Genomic DNA, 27,487 nt, shown 5'->3' on the forward strand with positions numbered 1-27,487 from the left:
TTTGTTTATTGTAACACCAACTACATCTGTGCCAAAATGGACAGTGTAATAGCAATCTGTGGTTTTCAGTCTGAGAATTCACAGGTTTGGAATACAGGTGAGGTGATAGCATCTAAGGGGAAAATAAGGGAGAATAAATAGTCGTCCTGATTTGTATCAGTTTTCTTTTTTTTTTTTTTTTTAATTTTTTTTTTCAACGTTTATTTATTTTTGGGACAGAGAGAGACAGAGCATGAACGGGCGAGGGGCAGAGAGAGAGGGAGACACAGAATCGGAAACAGGCTCCAGGCTCCGAGCCATCAGCCCAGAGCCCGACGCGGGGCTCGAACTCACGGACCGCGAGATCGTGACCTGGCTGAAGTCGGACGCTTAACCGACTGCGCCACCCAGGTGCCCCTGTATCAGTTTTCTATCTCATAAATTTTTCAATGAGCACGCCTCAAAATTTCATGCAGCAGTAAGTTCACCAACACCTCAAGTAGCAACTCCATCTCTTATATTTCCTCTGTTCCCATAGCCCAGCTGCAAGAAAGGGAACCACTCCCTTCCTGGTTGCTCTTTCACCTCATCCTTTCCAAGGCCAACCTTACAGGAATCAGGCTGAGTGATGTCATTTAAAGGACACTCCTTTTCACTCAGGGTGAAGGAGATCTTGCATAGGTTTTCCTAAATCATTAGGACACTTTCTGTCAGTTCAGACTATGCAGAAGTTATATTAATGAGAAAGTTATACTGATCAATGTAAATGAGATATGTCCTTTATAATGCCTGGATTAATGATCATCCATATTCTGAAATGTGGCAGATAAATTTAAGTTATACTTGATTACAACATTTAACTCCGTATGTGCTTAGTCTTCACAGCTCAGTCAGCATGGTTATCAGCTAAAAACTCTAAAAAAGGGACATACCACCGAAAGACCTCTACAAAGCAGCTAGAGTGATCACTAAAAATGTAAACCAATCTCATGTCAGTCCTCTGCTTAAAAATTTTCAGTGTCTTCTCAATGCACTTGGCATAAAATCCAAACTTCTTGTCCTGACTAACAAGGCCATATATGATTTAGCCCTGTTTCCTTCTTAAAGCTGTGCTGTTCACTATGATAGCCCCAAGTCCAAGTACAGTGACTAACACAATGTAGGCGATCTGTAAATATTTGCTGAATGAATGAATGGCTATCACCTGATTATTTGTCTGTGTTACTAACTACATCTGGAAGGAATGGACTTGTGTCAGCTTCAAAATGGCATCCACTGGGGCGCCTGGGTGGTTCAGTCGGTTAAGCGGCCGACTTCGGCTCAGGTCATGATCTCGCGGTCCGTGAGTTCGAGCCCCGCGTTGGGCTCTGTGCTGACAGCTCAGAGCCTGGAGCCTGTTTCGGATTCTGTGTCTCCCTCTCTCTGACCCTCCCCCGTTCATGCTCTGTCTCTCTCTGTCTCAAAAATAAATAAACGTTAAAAAAAAAAAAATGGCATCCATTTATTCCTTGAGAGATCAGAAACAAATAGCTTAACTGCCATGCTTGCTCAAAAGTCTCAGAACAAAGTGCAAGAAATCATAAATGACATCTCCCAAGTGTGTATCTTAGGACATGAGTGCCACAGATATTTCCTTATAATGGAGTTCAAGTGTCATATCTGTACATCTAACTGCCTACACAACATCTCCATTTGGATGACTAAGAGATGTCTCAAATTTAGCAGTCCCAAACTGATTTCACTTTCATCCACTCAGTAAATGGCAATACATACTTCTAGTAGATCAGACCAAACACCTCTAAGTTTTTTCCTGACCACTAATTCTCACATTCTCATCACATTCATTAGCTAATCTTATTGGCTCTACCTTCAGAATATATCCAGAATCTCAGCACTTCACATATCTTCACTGAAATCACCCTGGACCAAACCACTGTTTTCTTCTTCCTGGATTGTGACAATTGCCTCACTAGTTTCCTCACTTCCATCCCTGGCTCTCCCACTTCAGTGTACTCTCAACACAGCAGTCAGACTGATCCTTCTCAAAATTAAGTCAGATATGCCACACCTGTGCTGAAAATTCCCTATGGTTTCCCATCTCAGAATTAAAGCCAATCATTTCAATGGCTTGTATTGCCCTACACGAACTGGCTCCTGGCTATCTTTTTATCTTCAATGTCTATCACTCTGCTCCAGAAACAGCATGCAAAACAGGCTCCAACCTCAGGGCCTTTGCACTTGCTGTTCCTCTATTTGACCAGTAAGTCCTGTCCCTCACTATCCGACATAAAATAACAAACCAGGGGCACCTGGGCAGCTCAGTTAAGCGTCAGACTTAGACTTAGTTCATGATCTCAGTTTGTGGGTTCAAACTCCACGTTGGGCTCTGTGCTGACAGCTCAGAGCCTGCAGCCTGCATTGGATTCTGTGTCTCCCTCTTTCTCCCTGCCCCTCCCCCACTCACATGCTGTCTCTCTCAAAAGTAAATAAAAGTAAAAAATAAATAAATAAAATAACCAACCCCAATCCCACACCCAGCTTTCTCCAGCCTCCTTCATTAGTTTCACTTTTCTTTACAGTATGTATCACTACCTGTCACAATACATGCTTACTATATTTGCTTATTGCCTATTTTCTCTGTCCCAACTATAAGCTCTCCAGATGCAGGGGCTTCATTTTGTTTTGTCACTGTTTCCCTAGTACAAAGCCTGATGAAATAAGTTGTGTGTGTGAATGTGAGTGTACATTTTGGGGGGTGCAAGGGAGGGACATGAAGAGGGGCTATGGACTAAGAACCTCCTATTAAAATACTTGAGAAACTATTCCTTGGAATACAATTTGGGGAACTCGGTCTAGACGTTTGGGAATTAAAACAAAGTCAGAACTTGTAGCCTTCTGACCCTATGACCTTTGGCTCATAAAACAGAAATACTTTAACAGATACAGGATGAAATGACTCAATAGTTAAAACACTAAACTATATTCTAATGAAACTGGCCATTCCTGTAATCTAATTTCATAACAGCTTTAAAAGGGGAGCACGGTGAAGCGAAAAAGAACAAAAGTTTTGTTCTTTTTTTTTTTTTAATGTTTATTTATTTTTAAGAGAAAGAGAGATAGAGCACGAGTGGGGGAAGGGCAGAGAGCGAGGGAGACACAGAGTCCGAAGCAGACTCCAGGCTCTGAGCTGGCAGCACAGAGCCCGACGCGGGGCTCAAACTCACCAACTGTGAGATCATGACCTGAGCCAAAGTCGGACCCTCAACCGACTGAGCCACCCAGGCGCCCCCACAAGTTTTGTTCTTATATTGTTCAAATTATCTTTCTGAGCCTGAGACATCTGGGGAATACTCACCTGGGGTACTGCTGGGAGACTTGAACACGATCACTTGCTTAATACCCAGGACTGACTGCCGGTTTATAGTTAAACACTCAATAATCATGCATTTATTTCTTACAGATATGAAATACCGTATGCTTTATCAACTTCTAAAAAGCAAAAATTGTGTTATATATTTTTTAACACAATGTCAAATTTTTAGGAATTCTAGATTTCTCAACTTCTTCAGAGCCTGATCCTGATCTTTGTTCTACAACCACTGTCCTACTGTCATGAAATGAGCCCACCTGGACCAGAGTGGTAGAAAATGTCTTTAGAACTGGTAGAGTTATTAGATATCCAGACCTGCAACTTTCAATGGGAAATAGGAAGGAATTTCCAGAATGAGAAGATTATGTGGTGTTTAAAAATCACATTTACTATTATAATTTCATATTTCATAGGGGAAACAGCTCACGGCTTTGGTAAGAGAAAGCAAAGCCCAGCATCATTTTCTTGGCTGATGAGGATGTACTAAAGATAATGTGACTCAACCAAAGGAATATCTCACTGGAGTGCTGTGACATCTTTATGTTGATCAAAAGAAGTTAAAAGCTTTTTCTGATAAACTCTTATCTAGACCAACCTACTAGAAATGTTTACAGGTTAAAAAACAAAAAAACGAAATCCCAAAAAGTTGACAGAGTGTCCACGTCAGAGAGCTGGGAAATGGCTCAAAGTGGACTTAAAGACAGATCCTTCTAAGCGGTAGTCCCAATCCTCGATAAAGTATACATTGGCTCTGGTCAATGAAGAATTAACTGTATACCAGGTGACAAAACGTTTCCTCCATTCAATAAAAATCACTGAAGTACACTGAAAGAAAGGTTTAATACTTTAGTTCTTTACCGTCAAATATTTGCCTTTGCCTCCCACATCCATCTCTAAGAAGGCATATCTCTTTAGCATTTAATAAAGGCTTCCTTTGCATACAATTACATCAATATTTACAACAGTCTTGCCAGCTCAATGGTACTGAACCCACTTTGGAGACAAAATACCTAGGTTAGGTGAACTTAGGTGACCTGTCCATGATAATAAAATTTGTGGCATTGGAATTTCACTCAGTCTAACTCCAAAACTCCTTCGACTACACCAAGCAGCCCTCGCACCTCTCACCCCTTCTCCGACAGGAAAAGAGAACTCGTGGAATTTACAAAAAAAGGGGCGATGCTTTTTGGATTTTTTTAGCCATATTTAACCTGCCTAGTAACCCGTAGGTAACAGAGTTACAGAAATAAAATACAACGCTATAAAGTGGGTGTAAGATTATTATTTAGCACTCCTGATGAAGACCTTGTCTCAACTGAACGTACTGAAAAACAATTTCACAATTTAAATTTACATTTTTACAAACTGCTTGGAAAATCGGGGAACCGTGCCCTCAAGTGATCAAATCGCGCCCATCACTGGACCTCGCTACTTGTTCAACTGGTGCAAAGCCAAGCCAGCAACGTTGCAATTTCCCTGCAATCTACCAAAGCTGCAAAAGCTCTGGATTCACCAAAAGCATGGGTGCCCGCGCCCGCCCCCGCCCTCTCTCCCTCTCCCAGGGAAACTAGGCGCATGCGCCTGTCCGGCGGCCACCACCGCCTGGTGGCGCCAGTGCCCCCCACACCCGTTTCACCCGCTCAGCCCGCTCTTTCGAATACCTTTGTCTAATTCCATAAGGGCAGAGTTAGCATCCAGCTCCTGTTCGCCATAGCCGGCATCTGCCAGGAAAGACTTAGTTGAGTTTGACGCCATGACCCGAATAGTTACTCGACAAGCCTATTTAAAAAGATTGCAAACTCTGCCCCAGCACCGCCATCTTCTTCCACCACCTCGCGGATTTTTCCTCCGCGCTATGTCAAGCCCTGTTACGCATGCGCCCTGGTCTCCCCGCCGTTCGCCAGCGCCTCTGCGGCCCCCCGCGCAGGCGCTCAGGGAGCTCCAGAACTCTGGGTTCCCGCGGCTCGGAGAAAAGGAGGCGGGGATTGGAAGGGGGAAGTGACTCGGAGGCGCCCGGACGCCGCGGCGAGAGCCAATCAGAGGGCGTGACGTCAGTTTGGCGGGGAGTTTGGTGGCCGGGGCTTACAGTGGCGGGAGTTGGAGGCAATAACTAGTCGTGTTCAGAGGGGCGCAAGCTACGATTTCTGCAGAACCTAGGGGCATTTCCACGGCTTTTCCTGCAGTTGAACCTTTTCCTCTGGCCCAGATGCTTTTCAATTCGGTGCTCCGCCAGCCCCAGTTCGGCGTCCCGAGAAATGGTGAGTAACGGCCCTAACCGCTACTTGTTGCTGGCGGGCTTCACCTCCTCCGAACAACACCGCGGACCAAGGCCGACTCCAACTCTGTTTCCCAGCCCCCGAGTTCTCCCACGGCCAAAGTGAGTTCGTGTTAGTGAGAACTACTGAAGAAAGCTGCACTTTCCTGTCCTTGGGACACTTTTAATCGTAATCGGGAGTTTTTAAATTGTAAAACGGGCCGACGGAGGGAGGAAAGTTGAATCTGCTGGCCTTCTTTACGGCTTCTGTCTATATTGCACATTAACTGGACAATGCGTGCATTTGAGTGTGTGTGTGTGCGGTTTAACAGCTTTGTGAGATCTTCAAGACTCATTTACGGATCCATTTGTTAATTCATTGATTCATTTGTTGTAGAACTTTAGTAAGCCCTACTATTTGCTGTATACGCTGGTGAATATGATTCGCTATTAAAGAACTCAGTCAAGCAGAGAAGACAGAACATCTGCTTCCAGCATGGTCAAAAAAAATGTTCCCCGTGATTACTGCATGTGCATAAAAATTCGAAATTACACAGTGAAAAATGCCCTTAACCACATCCCCCAGAGATAATCACTGATAGTAGATTAAAGTATATTATTACAAATGTTTTTCGATGCCAAGGTAGTATGTATTGTTATTTACAGAAATGGGATTAAAATGCTTTGTTTGTTTCGTTTTTCACTGTAGCGGTATAACTTGGGGGTGTTTCTGTGTTAGTGGTATGTAGAAATCCAACTTACTTGCTACAGTTGTTGGGGTTCCTTAGGTTAAAACATTGGCAATAGGAGTTTTGAGCTCAGGTTTGAGTATCATCAACCTGAAACTTTCTGGTAAGTTTCTGACCAGGGAGTTACTACCCAGACTGAGGTTGGATAGAAATGAAATCCCATTCATTTAAAAAGGGACTAGGTCTTCTTTCCCCCTTGACATCATGTGGAAAACAAAAAGAATCTGAGAAGGGAACTTTTTATATTATTAAGGCAAAGGTCTAGGAAAAGGATATTGAGAAGTAGTAGACTGAGGAATAGTCCCTCAGTTTCTTGCCCCCATTCTGAACTTTGTACCATCCTTACCTACTTCCCCCTTGTATATTTTTCTGATAGTACTCGAAATGCCCCTCTCTGACTCGCCTGCGACCTTGCTTAAGTACCTTCTCTGTGCCCTGTGTCCTGAGTGGCAGTACTACCCAGTGGATAAGAGCTCTATCTTTGGAGTTAAACTGCCTGAGTTTTAATTCCAGCACGAGTCCTTACTATCTGTGAGACCCGAGGCAAGCTATTGGGGCTATAGTTAGCCCCTATTTTGTAACAGATTTTTTCCTCATTCTCTCAGTATATCTGTCTACTTCCCCTCTCTCTCTCATTCACAAATACTCATTTATTGTTATGTGTCAGACTCTGAAATTCATTCATTGTTATATACTATGCACTGAATTTTGTAGGACCTTCTTCTTTCCCCTTCCATGTTGGCGTTCCATTCTAGGCCCCTTTTCTCCTTCTGCCTACTCCTATGGATGATCATAGCCACAACCAGGCCTTCTTCCCCTACTACCTGCAACCTTCCATTGCCTATACTTTACATCCATTCCTATAAAAGCTGTGTGAGTATCTTCACCCGGCAGGTCAGTCTCACAAACATCTCAGACTCAAGTACTCAAAACGGAACTTTTTTCTCAAACCTGCTCTATTACCTACTTTAGGGAGTGGTCCCATTGTTTGAAACTAGTCTTCTTAGCCAGAAACTTGAGTCAATCAAAATTCCTCTGTTGTCCACAAGATACAGAAAGTTCTCTTAAAACCTCTTGAATCTGTCCTCTCTATTCCCACTGATTTTGCCTCATCACTGTATCTTGGATCTGTTCTATGCTTACCATTCCATTTCTACTGGGTCCTGATAACTTCTTGTCTGTACTAAATAACAAGTTTCCTAAATGGTCTCTTAGTTTCTCTCTCTCCAGTTTATGCTCCACATTGCTGCTAACTTTCTAAAGTGGACATCTGATTACTCCTCTATCTATTTTTAAATTGTTATCTAAAAGTTTTTATCATAGGTTTAAACTTACTGAAATTTTAAAATAAAAAATTAAAATGTATCTAATAGAATATAAAAACTAGTGATTTGATGATCACATCAATCATTTTTTAAAAATATGAACAAACTCTTTAACTGCCATATTTTGCATGTACAGTTGAACCTTGAGCAACATGGGGGTTAGAGTCATCAATGCCACGCAGTCAAAATTCCACCATAACTTTTGACTTCTCCACAGCTTTACTAATAGCCTCCTGTTAACTGGAAGGAAGCCTTACCAATAACATAGTTAACATACGCTTTCTATGTTATGCATATTATATACTGTATTTTTATGATAAAACTAGAGAAAAGTTATTAAAATCATTAGGAAGAGAAAATTCATTTACAGTACTGTATTTGTCAAAAAAAATCCACATGTCAAGGGACTCGCACAGTTCAAACCTGTGTTCAAGGTCAGCTATAGTTGCTTTTTCTCTTGATTTTATTTCCACTGTCTTTCACAGGATTTATCCTAATGTAATTTGATTCTAGGCTTGAAAAGTTATTTTACTGACCACACTGTCAAAATTTTCTGTAATCATAAGGCTCTAAGCGTCAAGAGTTTCTTCTGAATTGTTACAGTTATTAGTATGCAAGTTATCAAAACAATAGGGACTATTAATTTTGATAAGTAATTATGAAGCAAAAAGTAAAATTTCATTGGAAGTATATCTTAAAGAGATGGATTGGGCTATTTATGATGCCTTTATTAAAGGAATTATCCTATTGTCTCTTAGTTGGAGTCCCATAAGTTTTTATACTTTGGATCAACACAAGTTTTAAGATTGGGACATGGAAATGCCTTTCTTTTGAAAAGTAGAAGAAAGACAGTGATGAAGGGAGAGGAGGGAAAAGAGCCACAACCTTCTCAGACATTATAGAAATGCACATATATCAAATGATTCACTGAAAACTCTCATATCTTAGATACTCCTTGAAAAATTGGCGTGTAATTCTAGGGGCTTAAATTGTACATCGAGGAAAGAACAGGCTTTTCCAAGTGAGTGTTATGGGGGAAAGAATTATACATTCGTATTGCAAACTGCAAAGCACAATAAGGATCCAACAGTTGGTTAAGAGAGCCGTCTACAACTGTTTGTTATAGGGAGTGCAGAAATGTAAGGGTGGATAGGGACAAGTTACCAAGCCCTGTTAGGCCTTTTGTGCATATTAGTCCATAAGCAGTGAGGTAGAGTTTGAAGGAGTCCCTGTGTAATTGCAGAGAATTGCATCTCCAGAGCTTATCCTGTTCAGTTCTGCCTAAATTGTTCAAGACTTGGTCCTTTAGACTCTTTGTGTTGCAATCATTAGATTATTATATTTTTTAATCCCAAACCACAAGTGTACATTTACATGACTTTAGAATACAGGTTTTTGTTTTAAAATTCATCCTGTAGATGTATATTTTACAACATAACTGTTGTATTCTTCCTTTAATGGTCTTTTAATGGCTTATTTACCCTGATACCTGACCTTGAGGTAATATCCCCAGGAATAATGACTAAATCTGGATTGTATTCTTTGCTTCTTTTGTACCAATTCTTTCCGGTTATCTCTAGGAACACCAAAGCTAGATGTGTCTGAGGTATGTCAGACTAAGAGGTCTTCTCCAAACAGTATTTTTGATGAAAGTGGAAATTAAAAGTACCTTAAAATGTAAGAGGGTTTATTAATTATTTAGACAGCTCTCAATAGAATGTAACTTCATTGTCCTCTGGTGCTTAATAAACATTTAGTTCTCAGTTTAAAATATTTAAATATTTTAAATATTTTAAATGTATTGACCCCTATGTCTAAATGATAAAACAAATCTTTGAAGATTGCTTACTATTTATTTAGGACCATAGTGCACATTAGATCTCTGACCCAAGTCAAATAAATTCTCCCTGTACCCTGAATTTCTTCCTCTCTCTTGTATATTCAGTGAAAACTTACTCATCTCTCAACTTCGATTTCTAAAGACTATAAAGACTTCCCTGACCCTACCACTACCCAGGGTTTAACCGATTGTACTCTAGGGGTAGGTACGTAATGCCTCACATGAAAACTGCTCTAATGTACTTTAAGATACTGTGACTTGTTGCTGTTAACATTTTAGAATCCTAGAATTTCAGCACTGGTAAGGAAAGAGGAAATGGAATTAGAATTTACTTGTGAATATGTTAGTGGCTAGGTGGGCACATTTACCTACATTATTTCCTTTAACTCTTTGACCATTGGATTATGTACGATATTTCTAGTAATTTAAGAGTTTGCGGTGATGTTGATTTAGAAACTCTGGAAACAATTTTTAATTGAAGAGAAGGGCAGTTTTAATGGTTGCGGTAATCTTTGTGGTTGTGTTTTGTGGTTGTCACCAAAGGGTGGAGGAGAGGTAAGATCTTTTTTAATGTGCAGAGGCCACTTGCTTTTTAAAATCTCCACTGTACAAAGGAGAGTCTCCATTTAAAATGGATTAAGACTCCATTTAAGCCTAAAGCTGTACCTCACCAGAAGTTGAGTGCGCTCTTTCATTTCTACCTTTCTACCTCAGATTCCCTTAGGGAAATATCAGAAACTGTATTCTAGAGGATCCTGGATAGCGAGTGGATCTATATAAAGTATGTAAAGCTTTTAAAAACAGATACGTACTTCTGTGCTTGTTTAAAGTACTGATATGTGATGATATATTGGAATTCTATAAGGAATTGTGTCTTACTTTAGGATGGTCTTCACAGTACCCTCTACAGTCCCTTCTAACTGGTTATCAGTGCAACTGTAATGATGAGCACACTTCTTATGGAGAAACAGGAGTCCCAGTTCCTCCTTTTGGATGTACCTTCTCTTCTGGTAAGAGAATTACTATCTAATCTAGGCTTGCTCAGAAATAATCTGTTTCACACTTAGAGAAGAAATAATACTGGCTGTCCCCCTTTCAAGAAAAAGTAAGTTAGATAGATGGTAGAGTTTTTCTATGTTTTTTTTTTAATGTTTATTTTTTATTTTTGAGACAGAAACAGAGCATGAGCAGGGGAGGGGCAGAGAAAGAGGGAGACACAGAATCCAAAGCAGGCTCCAGGCTCTGAGCTGTCAGCACAGAGCTTGACATGGGGCTCGAACTCACCAACCGTGAGATCATGACCTGAGCTGAAGTCGGTCACTTAACGACTGAGCCACCCAAGTGCCCCTAGAATTTTTCTAATAACTGTTCTATGATTTATGAAATAGGCTTTTCTTAATCTCTATGCATAATTATAGATTTCCTCTAAAGCATAGACTATTATAGCATTGTTGGTTTTGTTGTTTTTTAATTGATACTGGGAAAGGATTGCAAAGGTTCAGCCATCATGAAAAATTGTTTTGCCCAGTAGGTACACCTTTTGGTCTGATGGAATCTCTCTCTTTCTCTAATGCATTGGGGAACATATGAACAGAAACAGAAGTACTTGTCCCCACGGTTAATGGTTTAAGAGAGGAAAAGTAAAAGGGTATGAAAAGGAAATTTAACTAGTAGACTCAACTTGCTGGTGGCTTGTATCATATGCTTTTCTTCGCCATTGGTCAGTACCATTCTTACTTTGTTTAAGTACTACCCTTCTCTAAATAAGAGATTATCTGAAGATAATTTTGGTGGTTTTGAGTCATTCACTGAATTAGATATTATGGCAAATTTTAAGCAGTCTTTAATTCAAATGTCTCTACCATATCAAATGCTATTTGGGTAGAATCCTCTTCCCTCTTTTCAAACAGATTCTTTGTGTTTAACTAGTAGCATTCAGTTAATCTATACTGTATTGTTTTTAGAGCTTTATACTCAGCTTTAAAATTTTTGTGTTACTTTTTATATATTTTATTTTTTATTTCTTATTTAGCTCCCAATATGGAGCATATACTAGCAGTTGCCAATGAAGAAGGCTTCGTTAGGTTATATAACACAGAATCACAAGCCAATCGAAAGAAGTGTGTCAAAGGTAAGTCTAGGTCTAAACTTGTTGTTTTTTTGTTTTTTTTTTTTAATTTTTTTTTTTTCCAACGTTTATTTATTTTTGGGACAGAGAGAGACAGAGCATGAACGAGGGAGGGGCAGAGAGAGAGAGAGAGACACAGAATCGGAAACAGGCTCCAGGCTCCGAGCCATCAGCCCAGAGCCCAACGCGGGGCTCGAACTCACGGACCGCGAGATTGTGACCTGGCTGAAGTCAGACACTCAACCGATTGCGCCACCCAGGCGCCCCTAAACTTGTTGTTTTAACATTATTCTGAATTCATAAAGCCTCGTGTAAATTGTTATTTGGATATATTACCAATTATATTCACTTCTTTTTTTTTTTAATTTTTTTTTTAATGTTTATTTCTGAGACAGAGATAAAGCATGAGTGGGGGAGGGGCAGAGAGAGAGGGAGACACAGAATCCGAAGCAGGCTCCAGGCTCTAAGCTGTCAGCACAGAGCCCGACGCGGGGCTCAAACCCACAAACCGTGAGATCATGACCTGAGCTCAAGTCGGTCACTCAACCGACTGAGCCACCCAGGTGCCCCTATTCACTTCTGATTAAGTCTGTTCAGGGACCAGGCCGAAAGTAAATGGTGGACTGCCTTTCTGTCAATATTATTAACTATGGCAATACCTTTACTAAAAGTTAAAAAAAAAAAAAACACACACACATTTTAGGATTAAAAACAGTTCTTCTTTTAAGAAGTTAAATCTTTTACACTTAACGTGGTTGGAGGAAACATCACTTTCAAGTATTTATGTTGCCCAAGCATTTCCCAAGGAAAAGTTCTGCTGACCTTAAGAAGCTAATAGTTTGGAACTAGTTAAGTCAAGTGTGGAGATAAATAAAACAGGCTATAAATGATTAGATGTACAAGAAAAATGCCACAGGTGTCAAAAGGAAAGCTTTCGTGTAGTAAAGATGGCAAAGAAAATTTTTCATGAAGTGTAGGATATTTGAGTTGGACTATGGTATTTAAACCAATGGAGGTGGAATAGGACACGCCAGGTGGAGGCAAAAGCATCAGCAGAGCCCTAGAGATAAGAAAGCATAGGCTACAATTAAGGAATAGGGAGTGATCCAGTTTGGTTGGAATATAAGATATATGGAGAACAGTGAGAGATAAACCTTGCAACAGAGATAAAGACCGAAGTATGCAGAACCTTGAATGCAAACTAGTTTAGATTGCATTCAGAGAGCATGATGAAGATTTTTGAACTGGAAATGTTTCAGAAACATTCCATTTTAGAGAGTATATTACTAGTCACCTCATGGAAAGGAATTTGATATCAAATGGTAGTTCTCTATAGTAGTAAAGGGAATGTATAATGTCTGTGTGTACACAAGTTCTCTTTGGCCCATGGACTGTGGGGTGCTGATGACTGATCTTTTCACAACAGCTTTCAAGAAATTCAGACGGCTATTGATATGGCTACCCCGAACATAGTCTAGACATTTCACATTCACCATTTTCTTTGTTTAGAATGGATGGCTCACTGGAATGCTGTCTTTGATCTGGCCTGGGTTCCTGGTGAACTTAAGCTTGTAAGTGACTTTCATTTTATTGGAATTTGGGTAAACACTGGTAAAGCGTTTCTTTATTAAATTATGATACCTTATTTTTGAAAGGTTACAGCAGCAGGTGATCAAACAGCCAAATTTTGGGATGTAAAAGCTGGTGAGCTGATTGGAACATGCAAAGGTCATCAGTGCAGCCTCAAATCAGTTGCCTTTTCTAAGTTTGAGAAAGGTAGGTTTGTACCTTTCCTCTTTCATGTCCTTAACCTTTATAGTGAGTTAATAAGAAGCTGTGATTGTTTCCTCCCTTTCCCCTGTCAGAGTTGCTACTTTACCTACATAGATGATTGAGAGTCTCATGACTGAAACCCATGAAATAAAGTTGGCTTTTAGTCCCATTCTTATGGACATTATCTCCAGCTTGTCCCTGTTAAGAATCTTCAGATAATTTTTTTCTATAATCTTGCAGATAAGGTAAATACTTATAAACAGCCACAATACCTCTGTACAACTTTGAGTGTCCTTTAAAATCAAAACCTGTACTGGACACTGGTTAACTCTATTTATAAATTAGATACTTTACTTGTAAAATTTTAATTAAATGGGGTGTGAGGATAGAGTGGGAAACTTGATAAAATGGGCATGATTCTCTACCTAAAAATTTACTATTTAATTACTTTAAATGGCCCAATTCTCTAATATGTTTTTAACCATTATTTACTCGCAATTGATCTTTCTATATTTATTTTGCTATTATAATAGAGAAAGAAGATATAAAGAGTGATATAATACAGAACAGTGCTGTAGTAGCTAGGGAAAAAGGATTGTCTGAATGAGCTCTTCATTTCTGTTCACTTCTTCTCTCCTTCCTCTATTAGTTTCTCACTGAATTTTTTTTCTTTTTTTTTTTTTAACAAAAAGACCAACATTGATCTCAAAGAAGTGGCTGAACTAATCTGATTTTTACCTCAGTGTAAAGACAAGCATTGCAGTCCCCTTTATCATTAAGAGATATTCTATTTTTAAAAGGAACATTTTCATTTATTCACATGAGCACTCAGGAAAATCAAACTGAGTTGTTGAGCTGATTTGTACTCAAAAAAAATGTCAATTTTAATTGACTGTGGTTGCTTTTGAGAGCGGAACCTTGAAGAAAAATAAATGGCATAGTTTTTACCTCTAAGTTTTCATTCATACATCTCTTGTATAAAGTTAGGTGTTTGTGTTCTGATTTACTACTGTGTCAGAGTTTACTGTGAGTTTATAAAAATAAGATGAAAATTTACCTTACAAAGTAAATTTATTTAAAGAGTAATAGGGAAGGGAAACACTGTATCTTTTGGTCCCTTCGCTTAATTTCTTTAAAACTCTATACAGTAAGTCTATGCCAATGTGGTCTAGTAGAAAAAAGCACTGTGTTAGAAATTGAGGCTGGTGGCTTTTATCATGGCTCCCAGTAGTCTGTAGGTGCTCTAGCATGAATTATCTGGTTGGACACTGCCCCCAAGGCCACATAGTTTGGTGGGTAAACACAGATTAGATTTTAGATCCTTCAGCCGAATGCCTTTGTACAGGGCACACTTTTACAACCATACGTAGAACCCCTGTTTTAATGTGGTTTCTGCCTCTAAACTCTTGGGCAAAGTCATTTTTATTTCCCTGGACTTTTCATTTGTTGATATTTTTGTTTTAACAGGCAATTAACCCAGTAGTAGTTAGATGGCAGGCTGTTAGACATACAGAAGGGTCAGACCCCTTTTCAGTTCTTTAACGTAAGCCTTAATTACCAACTGCCTTTGGTTTTCCCTTGCATATATGGTTCAGGGGTCAACCAGAGACTTGTGCTAAATTTAATTTTTTTAATGTTTATTTATTTTTAGAGACAGTATGAGCAGAGGAGAGGCACAGAGAGAGGGAGACACAGAATCTGAAGCAGGCTCCAGGCTCTGAGCTGTCAGCACAGAGCCCGACATGGGGCTCGAACTCACAAGCTGTGAGATCATGACCTGAACCGAAGTCGGAGGCTTAACCGACTGAGCCACCCAGGTGCCCTGTGCTTTAAATTTAAACACAGAATTAGAGTTACCCTTTCTCTGGCTCTCTCTGGAGTTCCCCTCTCACTCTGGCAGCTCTTGTTGCCTCAGTCTCCTTTTCCCAGTTCCTGTGGCTTGAAAGATGGCAGATGTTTTATTGGCATCTTAGCTGCCTGGTACTGCTCGTGCAACTGTGGTTACCTTCAAGGCAAAACTACAAAGAAACAGTAATTTAGCCCAGGCCAGTCATTTGCTTCAGGTGTAAACTCCCCTCCAAAAATTGCATGTTTTTGTTCAGTTTCTAAACAGCCCTCAGGTAGTTGGTTTTTATATTTTGTCCAAAATTTATAGCTAATGCAGGTGAAGATTGGTTCGGTAAGGGCTCACTCTTTCACACAGGAAACAGTCTTTTTGGTTTAGTTTTTAAAGAGTAAAACATTACAGATAAATTGAAGTTCCGCTGTGTTCCCTTCTCTAATCCCATTGCCCTTTTTTCTAACCTAGAGGCAACCTCTTGTACCATTTTGTGTAGATCTGGTCCATATTTTAATACTGAGACAGTATAGCTTGGAGATTTGGAGAGGGGGCTCTCGATTTATTCTGCTAAGAATATCTTTATAAGTTACTTATCTTCTCTATGCCTTAGTTTTCTTATCAATAAAATGGGGATAGTAATAACCCCCTAAGAGGGTTGATAACAAGGATTGAGATAATTTATATAAAGCACATGGGTTAGTGTGTAGCACTTAGTAAGCTCTCAGTATATTTTGGTTACTGTTTGTTTATCATTATTCTTTCCATAAGCATACCATATATAGTGTTTTGTGTGGTTTTAAGAATATTTACACAGAGGGATTGTTCTGTAAAGTGTTTTTTTCAGCATAAACCTTTTGAGTTCTTTGTAATCTTTTCCCTTCACGGCTTTGTTTTCTCTTATTGTTAAGCCATGTATTTTTTTCGATTTTAATCTCCTCTGCCAATTACAGTGCGTAGCATATAATACATGCTCTAGGAAACTTAAATTGAAATGCATGCATTATTGACTGGTTTTGTTAACTTCTTATAAACTATTTCCCCATAGCCGTCTTCTGTACAGGTGGAAGAGATGGCAACATTATGGTCTGGGACACCAGGTGCAACAAAAAAGGTAGCCTAGTTCCATTTTAGTTTTGATAAATGTAGGATCACCCCATACTTACGTTGATTGAGTTAGTGATTTCATATAGTTACCACCAGGGGGCACATGTTCACAATCCCCCATTTCTGCTCACTGTACAAATTGTCATTGTGTGGCAAGTATTACCGTCCATATTTACTTCTGTTGTCTTCTGAACTGCAATAATTTACCTAAACTATTGATGGAATTATTAATACATGGGCTCACTGGGAGATGATCTTTTAGTTTAAAAATTATTGGGCTTTGAAGAATTGGATTAAACATAATTATGCTCACACTGCCCCCATGATACCATTAAGCAGAATGCAATGATCGTATCTCTGCTTGCTTTTTTAAAAATAACTTATTTATTTTTAATAGACTATTTTTCAGAGGGCTTTTAGATACACAGCAAAATGGAGCAGAAAATCCAGAATTTTCTCTGTACTGGTCTACTCCCTATCCTTACAGCCTTTCCCACTGTCAGCATCCTACAGCCGAGCTGTGGACATTTGTCAAAATTGATACACCTGCACTGATACATCATTAGTACCCAGTGTCCCTCTGTACTTTACATTAGGGTTCACTCTCGGTATTGTACATTCTGTTGGCTTTGACAAACATATGGTGACATGTATCTATAATTATGGTATCATGCAGACTAGTTTCACAATGCTAAAATTCCCCTGTGCTCTGCCTATTCATCCTGACCCTTGGCAACCACTGATCTTTTACTGGCTCCATAGTTTTGCTTCTTTCAGTATGTCATATAATTGGAATCTTACATATGTAGCCTTTTGAGATTTGCTTCTCTCACTTAATATGTATTTAAGGTTCCTCCATGTCTATTCGTGGCTTGGTAGCTCATTTCTTTTTACCACTGAATAATATGCCATTGTCTGGATATACCACAGTTTACTTATACATTCATCTCCTGAAAGACATCTTGATTGCTTCTAAGTTTTGGCATAAGCTGCTCTAAATATCCATACGTTTATTTCTTTTTGATATATTATAATCTCACTGAAAGAAATGTAATGCAGTAGCTCCCGGCTTCTTCTTTCACTTTCAGGAATACAATTTTGGGAACTTATACATAAATGTTATATTCAGCATGGGAATAAAGTTCTGAAACCTAAATCAGTTTGTTCGGAATATCTTTCAGATGGATTTTATAGGCAAGTGAATCAAATCAGTGGAGCTCACAATACCTTAGACAAGCAAACCCCTTCAAAACCTAAGAAGAAACAGAATTCAAAAGGACTTGCTCCTTCTGTGGTAAGGTTTTATAGCTGTGTACATGTGTGCATCTTAACAGGATAGAATCTCATTTTACAGAACTTGGGCATAAAATAGGAGCTATAGGTTAAATGAATGAGAATCTTCATTTCCTCTTGGTATCAGTGGTTTATTGCTTAATACTCAATACCTACAGTACTACAGTAGTAGTTCTCAAACTGTAGGGTGCAACACAGTCACCTGGAAGTATAGTAAAAAGTCATCTTCCTGAGTCTCATCCCTAGAGACCTCCGTACATACACGTATCTAGAGTATAATGTAATTCATTAGAAAAGGGGGGATGGTTTGAAGAAGCATATTAAGTACCTTGATAGAGTTTTCTTTAGGAGGAAGGAACCCCTGTTGTTTTCATAACTACAGGAAATATGTAGGTTTTTAATATTTTTTTAAACATTTGGCAAAATATTAAATATATTGAGACATTTAGGTAGAATACAGTATCTCTCTGAAAATTTGTAGTAAAAGCTTAAACAATGCCCATAATATACCTTTTCTCTTTCAAAAAAAAAAAAAAATCACCATTTTTTTGGTGGGTCTTATTGTGTTTATTTTGCTAATATTCCTGGTCTGTAGGATTCAAATTAATATGTTAGAGAAATGTGTTTACTAATTAAAATTGTAAACCATGAATAGGACACAGGCATGAGAAGAAACTGACAGGGTTAACGTGATTTTTGGAGGCCAGATGAAGTTAAAATTAATATCATTTTAGACAATCAGATTCTGAGCCAAGGAAATTTGTTAATGACAATTAGGAGGTAAAACTACTGAGCTCCTTTTAATTTTTCAGAGCATGTAGTCATTTTTTATCCATAATTCTTTAGACACTCCTATATGATAGTTTAGGTAGACGGTGACATTTTACAGATGAAACAGGCACAGGGAAGTTAAATGAGTTTTCTAAGAATACACAGCTTATTAGTAGGGCTGATTTTAAGTAGAACCAGTTTGTTTCTTGAGTACAAGGCAAAGTCAACACTACGTACTATAACTTAATGACGTTTAGGTCATTTTCACACAAAATTACTTCTTGGTCAGGCTAAATATCTGATTTAGGACTATGGGAAAGGGAAAATTTAGTCTAACTCAGAGTTTGGGTGAGGGGGAAGCCATCATTTTAGCATCTTGGTTTCTTTGTGGTGAAGATTATGATACCCAAAATAGGACTTTCTGCCATTCTTTTTCTGCCTCTGGTGCTGTTAGGATTTCCAGCAGAGTGTTACTGTGGTCCTCTTTCAAGATGAGAATACATTAGTCTCGGCGGGAGCTGTGGATGGGTAAGAGCCTTGCTTCTTTTGATGAGATCTCTTTCATAAACATAGGGAAGTCACCTAGTCCCGTTAAAATTGAATGTGTGTGCTTTTAACTTTCGACGTAGTGAATATCCAGCTGAGAACTACAGATGACACTGAAAAATACCTAGTTAGGCCTTTTGCTCAAAAAATTAAATGAGGTAATGTATCACTCTGAGCACATTACCTAGCACACGGGAGCATTGTGTTGGCTGCTATTGCTGTTGTAGAGAAGCTGGATGGGTAGCTCACTTGTCCATGCGGTAGAATTTAAGCAGTGGGTCTTATTTTGAGGAGTAAGATTTCTGTTATTTTGGATTTTATCTTCTCAGGTTTAGTAATAACCCTAAAAGAAGAAATCTGATTCTGGGTATATAATGGGCATTTCAAGGAGTAATAAGGCCTAATGACTTTCACATACCTACCATCCGTGATTGGTCTGAATGTTTGGTTTTCAAATAAGTTTGTGGTACTTCTTGATTGGTTGCTTTGTTAGAATAAAAATTCTTTCAATGTTTTTTTAAGCACCCTTCTTTGCCCTCTTATTTGCTCATTGTATCTCTGAAGGCATCCCTACCTTTGAAACTAATATAGGATGATGGCTTAATGAACTAGGATTTCTGTTGTCTCTTCTGGACACCAAAACTTGTCTGTGGACCAAATTCTCAGGCACAAATGAAGGATTATCTGAAGGTTATTAGTAATGCTTCTGAATGGCTGTGAAAGCTTGCTCTGTTTGTTTCCAAGGATACTGCCCTTTTATACCAAACTTGGGTTTTTTTCAGGTTGCCTATAAACTAGATGTTGAGGATTAAGACAATTATACCAATAAGTGAAATGAAGAAATACTTCATTTCACGGGAAAATTTATTTAGATTACTTAAGGATTTATATAGAGAGATAACCATAGGGACAGGGCTTATTCCTTATGATGTTAGAGGTTACATGCAGAGTGTTAATGGCTTAGGAAGCATTTATTTTGTTTTGTTTCTGAAAACAATGAAACAATGACCATCGGAACCCAACCTTCATCTTCCTTTTCCGCTCCCTTAAAGTAAACTCAAGGTAACCCATCACTGGGTCAGATCACATCTGTTTCCGTTCTGCTTAAGTTGTTAGCCTGACATTGGAAATAACGGTATGAGATAGTTCAATCTGTTTCCCAGTGAGATATCCTCATTATACCTGATTGATGAGCCAGAGGAGTCAGATTAAAAGTCATTTCACATTCAATGTAGTTGAAACTGGTTGGAGTTGGGTGGCTACAAAATAGCTTTCTTTCCCTTGGTTTTTAGGGTAATCAAAATATGGGATTTACGGAAGAATTATACTGCTTATCGACAGGAACCCATAGCATCCAAGTCTTTTCTGTACCCAGGTAGCAGCACTCGAAAACTAGGTAAGCCTTTTTATAGCCTGTAGGACTTTTTTTTAGATGTGCGAGTTTTTGTTAAAATTTTAAAAATAAATATCAAGCTGGTTTTCAGCAACACAGACTTAAAGCTAACATGTCATTGTATCTTTTTGAAATTAGATAAACACTCTGAAGAATATTTTTGGTTTATATATATTTGGGGGAAGACAAATTCTGATAATCTTGTGGAATGTTCTTTTTGCCTCCACATTTTCACTTCTGTTCTACTCACTGTCATCAGGACATGCTAACTAAAGTTTCCTTTTTCTAGGATACTCAAGTCTGATTTTGGATTCCACGGGCTCTACTTTATTTGCTAACTGCACAGATGACAACATCTACATGTTCAATATGACTGGATTAAAGACTTCTCCAGGTAAGATCTTAGCAACTTCAAATCTCCTACCCAAAAACTACTATGGAAGTGTTTGTTAATGATAATTTAATATTGGCCTTTTTTCTAAACCAAATTTATGAAGACGTATTAGGACTTTGAGGTCTTTGATTAGTTCTAGTGATGTTTTGATAGATACATTTTCCTATGGTAATTGCACAAGTAAACAGAATCCTGCTATGGTGATTTAATTTTATGTTAACGGTGAGTCTTTCCTGAAATTATGTCCCTTTGACTGTATTTAGATTTATCTCAATTTTTGTGATACAGAAAGCTGTTCTGCTTAGCTTTTGTCTTGTTTGGGGGTTGTTTGTTAAAATTAGGGGGCTGAAGTTTTTAAGCCCCTAAATAGTTTTTATCTACTCAGCCTCCTTAAATATCTCTAGTTTTCCCCAACTTCGCCTTTTTTTTTTTCTTCAAGAAAATTAAAATTGGAATTTGGTGTTCAAAGTTGATACATGACATTTTTTAAAAAGAAGTGAAAATTTCTTAGACATCATCGAAAAGGGTTATTTGGGTTACATAATTTTAAGAATATTATCAATTACTTAGGCAAGCTACATATTCATAACCTGGTTCTTGCTCAGGTCAGAAACAGACTTTGAATTCTATAACCAATCCCCAAAGTTACCTAGTTCCCATTAAAGTAAGATGTGTTGATAAATAAGGAACCTTAAAATAGTATAGAATTTAGCTGGGCTCTTACAGAAGTTTCCAAAGACTGCCCCAAGCCATTATTAGGATTTTGAATTCTATGACAGCTTCACAGTTGGTATTTCTAACACCCTGCATGGTTCTGGTGTTTGTCTAAACAAGAACAAGGTTATTTGGAAAGGGGAAGTGGTATATAACTTCTTTTCCTATTTTCCTGAGTCAAGCCAGAACTTGGATAGCTTTTAATTTAAATAGCCATATAAAATAGAGTTTTTAAAATCTTTCTCCAAAAAATAAAAATATAATCCCAATTGTGTTATCAAATATACAAGAGCTCCCTTTTTTAAAAAATTTTTTTAATGTTGTTAATTTTTGAGAGAGAGAGAGAGGGAGAGAGTGTGAGTGGGGGAGGGGGAGCAAGAGTTGGAGACAGAATCTGAAGCAGGCTCTAGGCTCCAAGCTGTTAGCACAGAGCCTGACTTGGGGCTCGAACTCACAAGCCGTGAGATCATGACCTGAGCTTAAGTTGGACGCTCAACCGACTAAGCCACCCAACGCCCCACAAGAGCTCTTTTTGTGTCATTTTTTTTTATGGTGTGGCCCTAAAGGGGGGCTTGAGTTTAGTTTGCCCCTCTGTCATCAAACAAATATGCCCAATGCTACTTTACTAATAATTTAGTGACCTTTTTCCTGTGCTCCTAAAATAGTATTAGATAGATAGGTAGATAGATAACGTTCCTTAGAAATTGAGTGACAGATGTGTGTGTGACATCTGGTAATTGCTTATCTTTTTCAAAACTTCAGAGGGTCCTGGGGCCCCTGGGTGGCTCAGTCGGTTGGGCGACTGACTTCGGCTCAGGTCGTGATCTCATGGTTTGTGGGTTCGAGCCCCGCATCTGGCTCTGTGCTGACAGCTCAGAGCCTGGAGCCTGCTTCCAATTCTGTGTCTCCCTCTCTCTGTACCTCCCCTGCTCATGCTCTGTCTCTCTCTGACTCTCAAAAAATAAATAAATGTTAATAAAAAAATGTTTTAATTAAAAATACTTCAGAGGGTCCTGGGCTTAATATTTCATTTCCCATGCTTTTAATTCACAATATTTTATTATACTAAGTGATGTTCATAAGGATGACTCTGAACTACTTCAGTAAAGCATTTTCAGAGCCCAAATTATTAATTTAAGTTAAGCTAATCAAAGCCAATACAGGTTTAAGGATTTTTCAAAAGGTGTGAAGCATTTACAGTGTACATTATTAGACCAGCAGAGGGCAGTAAACACTTACTGGTTTAGTGGGAAATTTGGTCTGTAGTTTTCCATTCATAGTTAGAGTTGAAAAAAATAAGTATAGTTTTAGAGTTGGATTCAGAACAAAGGAGGCTTTTATTTTGTGAGGATTTATCTATCATAATAGGTGAAAAGAAAATTATATCTGAATTGATTCACATTCTACTTCCACATTGAGAGTGTTGCGGTGGAAACTATTTAATATGTAGGCTTTTTCTTGAAAAGCAAAAACTACAAGATCTTTTTCCAGTTTGATTCTGGTAAAAGGAAGAGATTTCTATGACCACTTAAGGAAAGCTATTAAGTCCCTTAATAATTCCTATTTCCTTTCTGTTAGAAGATTGGAGTGAATTTTTTTTCCTGTTTATATGTATCCTTAAATTCTCCAATAAGTGAGATTATTTTTCTTATATTTCCTATTAGTGTTCTCATACCAGAGGCCTCAGGTTTTGGTCTGAGGGTAGAAGAACCTGTCAAGCACATTGTGCTAGATTGGATTACTTGCTCTTTTACCACAGGTAGTAAGAAGTCTAAACCTGAAGGCTAAAACTAACCTAGTTGGAATATCTTACGTGTGAACATATAGTTTACCCCACTAGCTACTTCTTTCCAGCCTTTTTAAAGTGTGGAATTAAAAAGACTCCTACAAAAAAATTAAGATAGATTCCTACATCCCAAATGACCTGTCCCTAAATCTTAACTCTTTCCACTGATTACTGCTTATTCATGCAACAAATGTTTGAAAATCTACTCTGTTCAAAGCACTGTGAGGTCTAGTGAGGAAAGAATAAAATAGGAAATTTGTCCTTGAGATTTGAAGTCTTAGAGGAAGAAGGACCAATGTATTATACAATGGAAAAGCCCTTCCTCAGGGTGGGGAAAGAGGGGTCTAACAAAGGCATTTTACTAAAAGAGTGGAGACTGGTTCCATTCTTCTTAGGAATGTTTTTCATCACGTTCTCTTCTATAGCCAGCTCTATACCAAGTATTTGGGCTTAGGTCATGAGAATGCGTCTAATATAAAGCCTCTCTCTGAGACTTCCTTTACTTTTGTGACAATGTCCAATTCCTTTTAATTTAGTGAAAATAGCTTGACTATCTGTTTCAATAGATAATAAGAACCAAGTAATTTTATTTTTTCCCCCTCTGGCAGTGGCTATCTTCAGTGGACATCAAAACTCTACCTTCTATGTTAAATCCAGTCTTAGTCCAGATGACCAGTTTTTAGTCAGTGGCTCAAGTGATGAAGCTGCCTATATCTGGAAGGTAAGTTGCCAAACTTCCCTCACAAAGAGGCTAAAGAGACTAAAGTGTTCTTACAAATATTTTTTCTAAGATGAGCAAGTTGAATGCAAACACATACTGTTAACTTTCTTTACATCAGATGTTCAATACAAGTTGCTTCTTGCTTCTTAACATAGCCAAACCTCTCTCTGTCAGAATATAACACACTTTCATGGCCAGAGCTTCTCAGAAATGACAATCCGTGTCCTCCAGGAGTTTCACAGATTATCAGGAAATTGAGAATTCAGAAGACCGGAGAGAGTCTTAACTACTTTGTCCTACTTCCTGGAAAAACACATTGGACTGCCTTTCTGCCTTGATCATGAGATCAAGCCCCATGTCAGGCTCTGCACTGAGCGTGGAGCATCCTTGGGATTCTCTTTCTCCCTCTCTCTCTGCCTCTCCCCTGCTTGCACACACACTCTCTCTCGAAATAAGTAAATAAAAATTTTTTAGAAATATCTTTAAAATACAGTATTTTAATCCCCAGGATCCTATACCCAAATTAACCATAGAGCCTTACACAAAACACTCAAAAATATTTGTATGGCAATTATATCCTTTACTCTTTCATAAGTGTTCAATCTTAAGGTTACTAGAATAGAATAGATGCTTTATCAAGTTTGTTTATATATATATATATATATATATATATATATATATTAAGTTTATTATTTTGAGAGAGAGAGAGAGAGTGCGGGGGAGGGACAGAGAGAGAGTGAAAGAGAGAATCCAAATCCCAATCCCAAGCAGGTGCTGCACTACAGTCAGCACAGAGCCCAAAGCGGGGCTCAAACTCAACGAACCGTGAGATTCACACCCTGAGCTAAAATCAAGAGTCAGACGCTTAACCAGCTGAGCTGTCCAGGTGCTTCTCACTTTTGCATATATTTAATAGCATTATTTAACTTTTTTATTTTACTGATTTCCCATTTCACAAGTTTATAATATTTTTTTACTTTTTTTTTTTTTTTTTAACGTTTATTTGTTTTTGAGAGACTGAGAGAGCATGAGCAGGGGAGGGGCAGAGAGAGAGGGAGACACAGAATCCGAGGCAGGCTCCAGGCTCTGAGCTGTCAGCACACAGCCTGACACAGGGCTCTACCTCATGAATTGTGAGATCATGATCTGGGCTGAGGTCGGACACTTAACTGACTGAGCCACCCAGGTGCCCCAATATTTTTTTACTTTTTAAATAACAATGATACCTAAGTGACTACTATAAGCTAAGAAATTTAAAGCTGCTGGGGTCATCTGGGTGGCTCAGTCCATTAAGCGCCTGACTTCAGCTCCAGTCATGATCTTGTGGTTCGTGAGTTCAAGCCCTGAGTTGGCTCTGTGCTGACAGCGTAGAGCCTGCTTCGGATCCTCTCTCTCTCTCTCTCTCTCTCTCTCTCTCTCTCTCTCTCTCTGTGTCTCTCAAAAATAAACATTAAAAAATATATTAAAAAGAAATTTAAAGCTTTCCATTTGACATTAGTGGAGAAAACTGAAATACTACACAAGTAGCACTTGCTGACCACTGAAAAGTAGCTCTTGTGGGACTAATTAATTATAGAAGTGTCTGGGAGTTCAGAGAAATAAGAGTAATATGGCATTGTTTTTCTAGGGCTAGAAATTAATTATCTTCTAAGTTGCCCTATAATATCATAAATGTCCCTGCCATTGGTGAATTAAATGATCAGAATTCACACATTTTGGATCTTAGAGTCATAATGTCTCAAACTTCATAGACCCAGATTCAATGTTATCAAATCCCTTCTTAGGAGGCAATTACATCATTCGTAAGTCCTGCCAACCTGTAGGAAGTCGTATCTTTTTTTTTTTTTTTTAATTTTTTTTAACGTTTTATTTATTTTTGAGACAGTGAGAGACAGAGCATGAACAGGGGAGGGTCAGAGAGAGGGAGACACAGAATCCGAAACAGGCTCCAGGCTCTGAGCTGTCAGCACAGAGCCCGATGCGGGGCTCGAACTCACAGACTGCGAGATCATGACCTGAGCCGAAGTCGGCTGCTTAACCGACTGAGCCACCCAGGCACCCCGGAAGTCATATCTTTAATGTTGGCTTAGGAGAGGGTAGAATCTGTCAGGTATGAAGGATAATTCTTCAGCTTAATTTCATCTGGTCCTGGGGGACACACTAAAAAATGATTTCTCTGAATACCTAGAAGTACAAAAATGCAACACTACCTTAAGAGTTTTTAGTCACAATATCCTAGATGGTCACATGGTGGAGACGTTGTTCTATCCAAGTTGCTTTTGTGTTGTACTTGCCTCTTTTCCTACAAGCACGTTTCTTTTTTTTATTTATTGTATTTTTATTTTTTTTAATGTTTATTGATTTTTGAGAGAAAGAGCATGAGCAGGGGAGGCGGGGAGAGAGAGGGAAACACAGAATCTGAAGCAGGCGCCAGGCTCTGAGCTGTCAGCACAGAGCCCAAAGCAGGGTTGAACTCACAAGCTGTGAGATCATGACCTGAGCCAAAGTTGGACGCTTAACCGACCAAGCCCCCCAGGCACCCCTACTTATTGTATTTTTAAATGAAAATTTGCTTGTAAAATATATGCTTGAGACCCTGATTCATAAGAGTTTTTACTTAGTTTCTTGTCTATAAAATTTTCTGATACGAGTTTTAAACTTTGATGATATAGGTTAGCAACACTAATGCTTTCTTCTAATATTTTGAGTTTCATATTTGGTCTTAATGCTTATTTTTCTTTTTGTTTTCCCTTTCTCCTTCTCTCACTATCTTGTCTCCATTCCTTTTTCTATTTGACTTCCAACTTAGCAGGAAGATTTTATTCCTACCAAAGTCTGTATCTTTTTAAGTTTTTTAATTCTTTAAAAGAAAATTACACGTACAAAAAAGCATAATAAAAGATTATGCAAAAAATACTTAATGCACTGATCATTATTAAAAATCTTTTAAAATAAGTTTTTTATTACATATATGTAATTATGCATATAATTGTATATTATACATGGGTGTATGTGTTTACAGATATATTTTATTGTCAATTCTATTTCCTTTAGTACACAAACTGTTTTGTTTCGTTTCAGGGAATAAGGGTGGAGGTATAGTTTCTTTAGAGACATGCAGTAAAGATACTTGGCTGTTGTTAGTAACCCATTTTCAGATGTCTACTCAGTGGCTATCACATACATGGGTGACCCTTTCTAAATTCCTAGGCAGGGTCACATGTCAGTGCTGAATGATGTGGTTCAGACATGATGTTCTCCTGCCTGTCCACACATAACTCAATGTGCAGGCTCTGATATTTGAGATCCTGGCAAGCTCACTGCTCCTAAAATTGAATTTGCCTAGTGACGTGGCTCAGTTTCTCTTTTCCATGATTAAAAAATAAGGTGGGGGTGTAGTTTAAAACCATTCCATGCAAGCTGAGTATCCAGGCTGTTAGGTTATCTTACAGCTCTGCTGTGTTTCCAGCAGTCAGAATTCCTTCAAGTGTTGGGATTTTTCCTATG

At 38.5% G+C, this 27,487-nt stretch overlaps 2 protein-coding genes across 2 annotated transcripts in view; one reads left to right on the top strand and one right to left on the bottom strand.

The window, feature by feature from the left end:
* INTS7 (integrator complex subunit 7) overlaps positions 1-5,188 on the bottom strand; it is a 92,781-nt gene extending 87,593 nt beyond the window's left edge. Inside the window, exon 1 of the mRNA XM_047076808.1 lies at positions 5,011-5,188. Within this exon, the coding sequence (XP_046932764.1) occupies positions 5,011-5,104 (94 nt within the window). The 5' untranslated portion in view covers positions 5,105-5,188. The remainder of the gene's footprint in view (positions 1-5,010) is intronic.
* Positions 5,189-5,524: 336 nt separating this feature from the next.
* Positions 5,525-27,487, top strand: part of DTL (denticleless E3 ubiquitin protein ligase homolog) — a 40,946-nt gene continuing 18,983 nt past the window's right edge. Inside the window, exons 1-11 of the mRNA XM_047077286.1 lie at positions 5,525-5,607; positions 10,402-10,527; positions 11,550-11,648; positions 13,155-13,216; positions 13,301-13,421; positions 16,304-16,369; positions 17,544-17,656; positions 18,881-18,954; positions 20,265-20,368; positions 20,655-20,759; positions 23,868-23,980. Coding sequence (XP_046933242.1) covers positions 5,556-5,607; positions 10,402-10,527; positions 11,550-11,648; positions 13,155-13,216; positions 13,301-13,421; positions 16,304-16,369; positions 17,544-17,656; positions 18,881-18,954; positions 20,265-20,368; positions 20,655-20,759; positions 23,868-23,980 — 1,035 coding nt within the window. The 5' untranslated portion in view covers positions 5,525-5,555. The remainder of the gene's footprint in view (positions 5,608-10,401; positions 10,528-11,549; positions 11,649-13,154; positions 13,217-13,300; positions 13,422-16,303; positions 16,370-17,543; positions 17,657-18,880; positions 18,955-20,264; positions 20,369-20,654; positions 20,760-23,867; positions 23,981-27,487) is intronic.

This window comes from Lynx rufus, unplaced genomic scaffold (genome assembly GCF_022079265.1).
Source record: "Lynx rufus isolate CCGP_SWC_20201006 ecotype Redwood Valley unplaced genomic scaffold, mLynRuf1.p SCAF_15, whole genome shotgun sequence".
In the NCBI taxonomy this organism is placed as follows: Eukaryota; Metazoa; Chordata; class Mammalia; order Carnivora; family Felidae; genus Lynx; species Lynx rufus.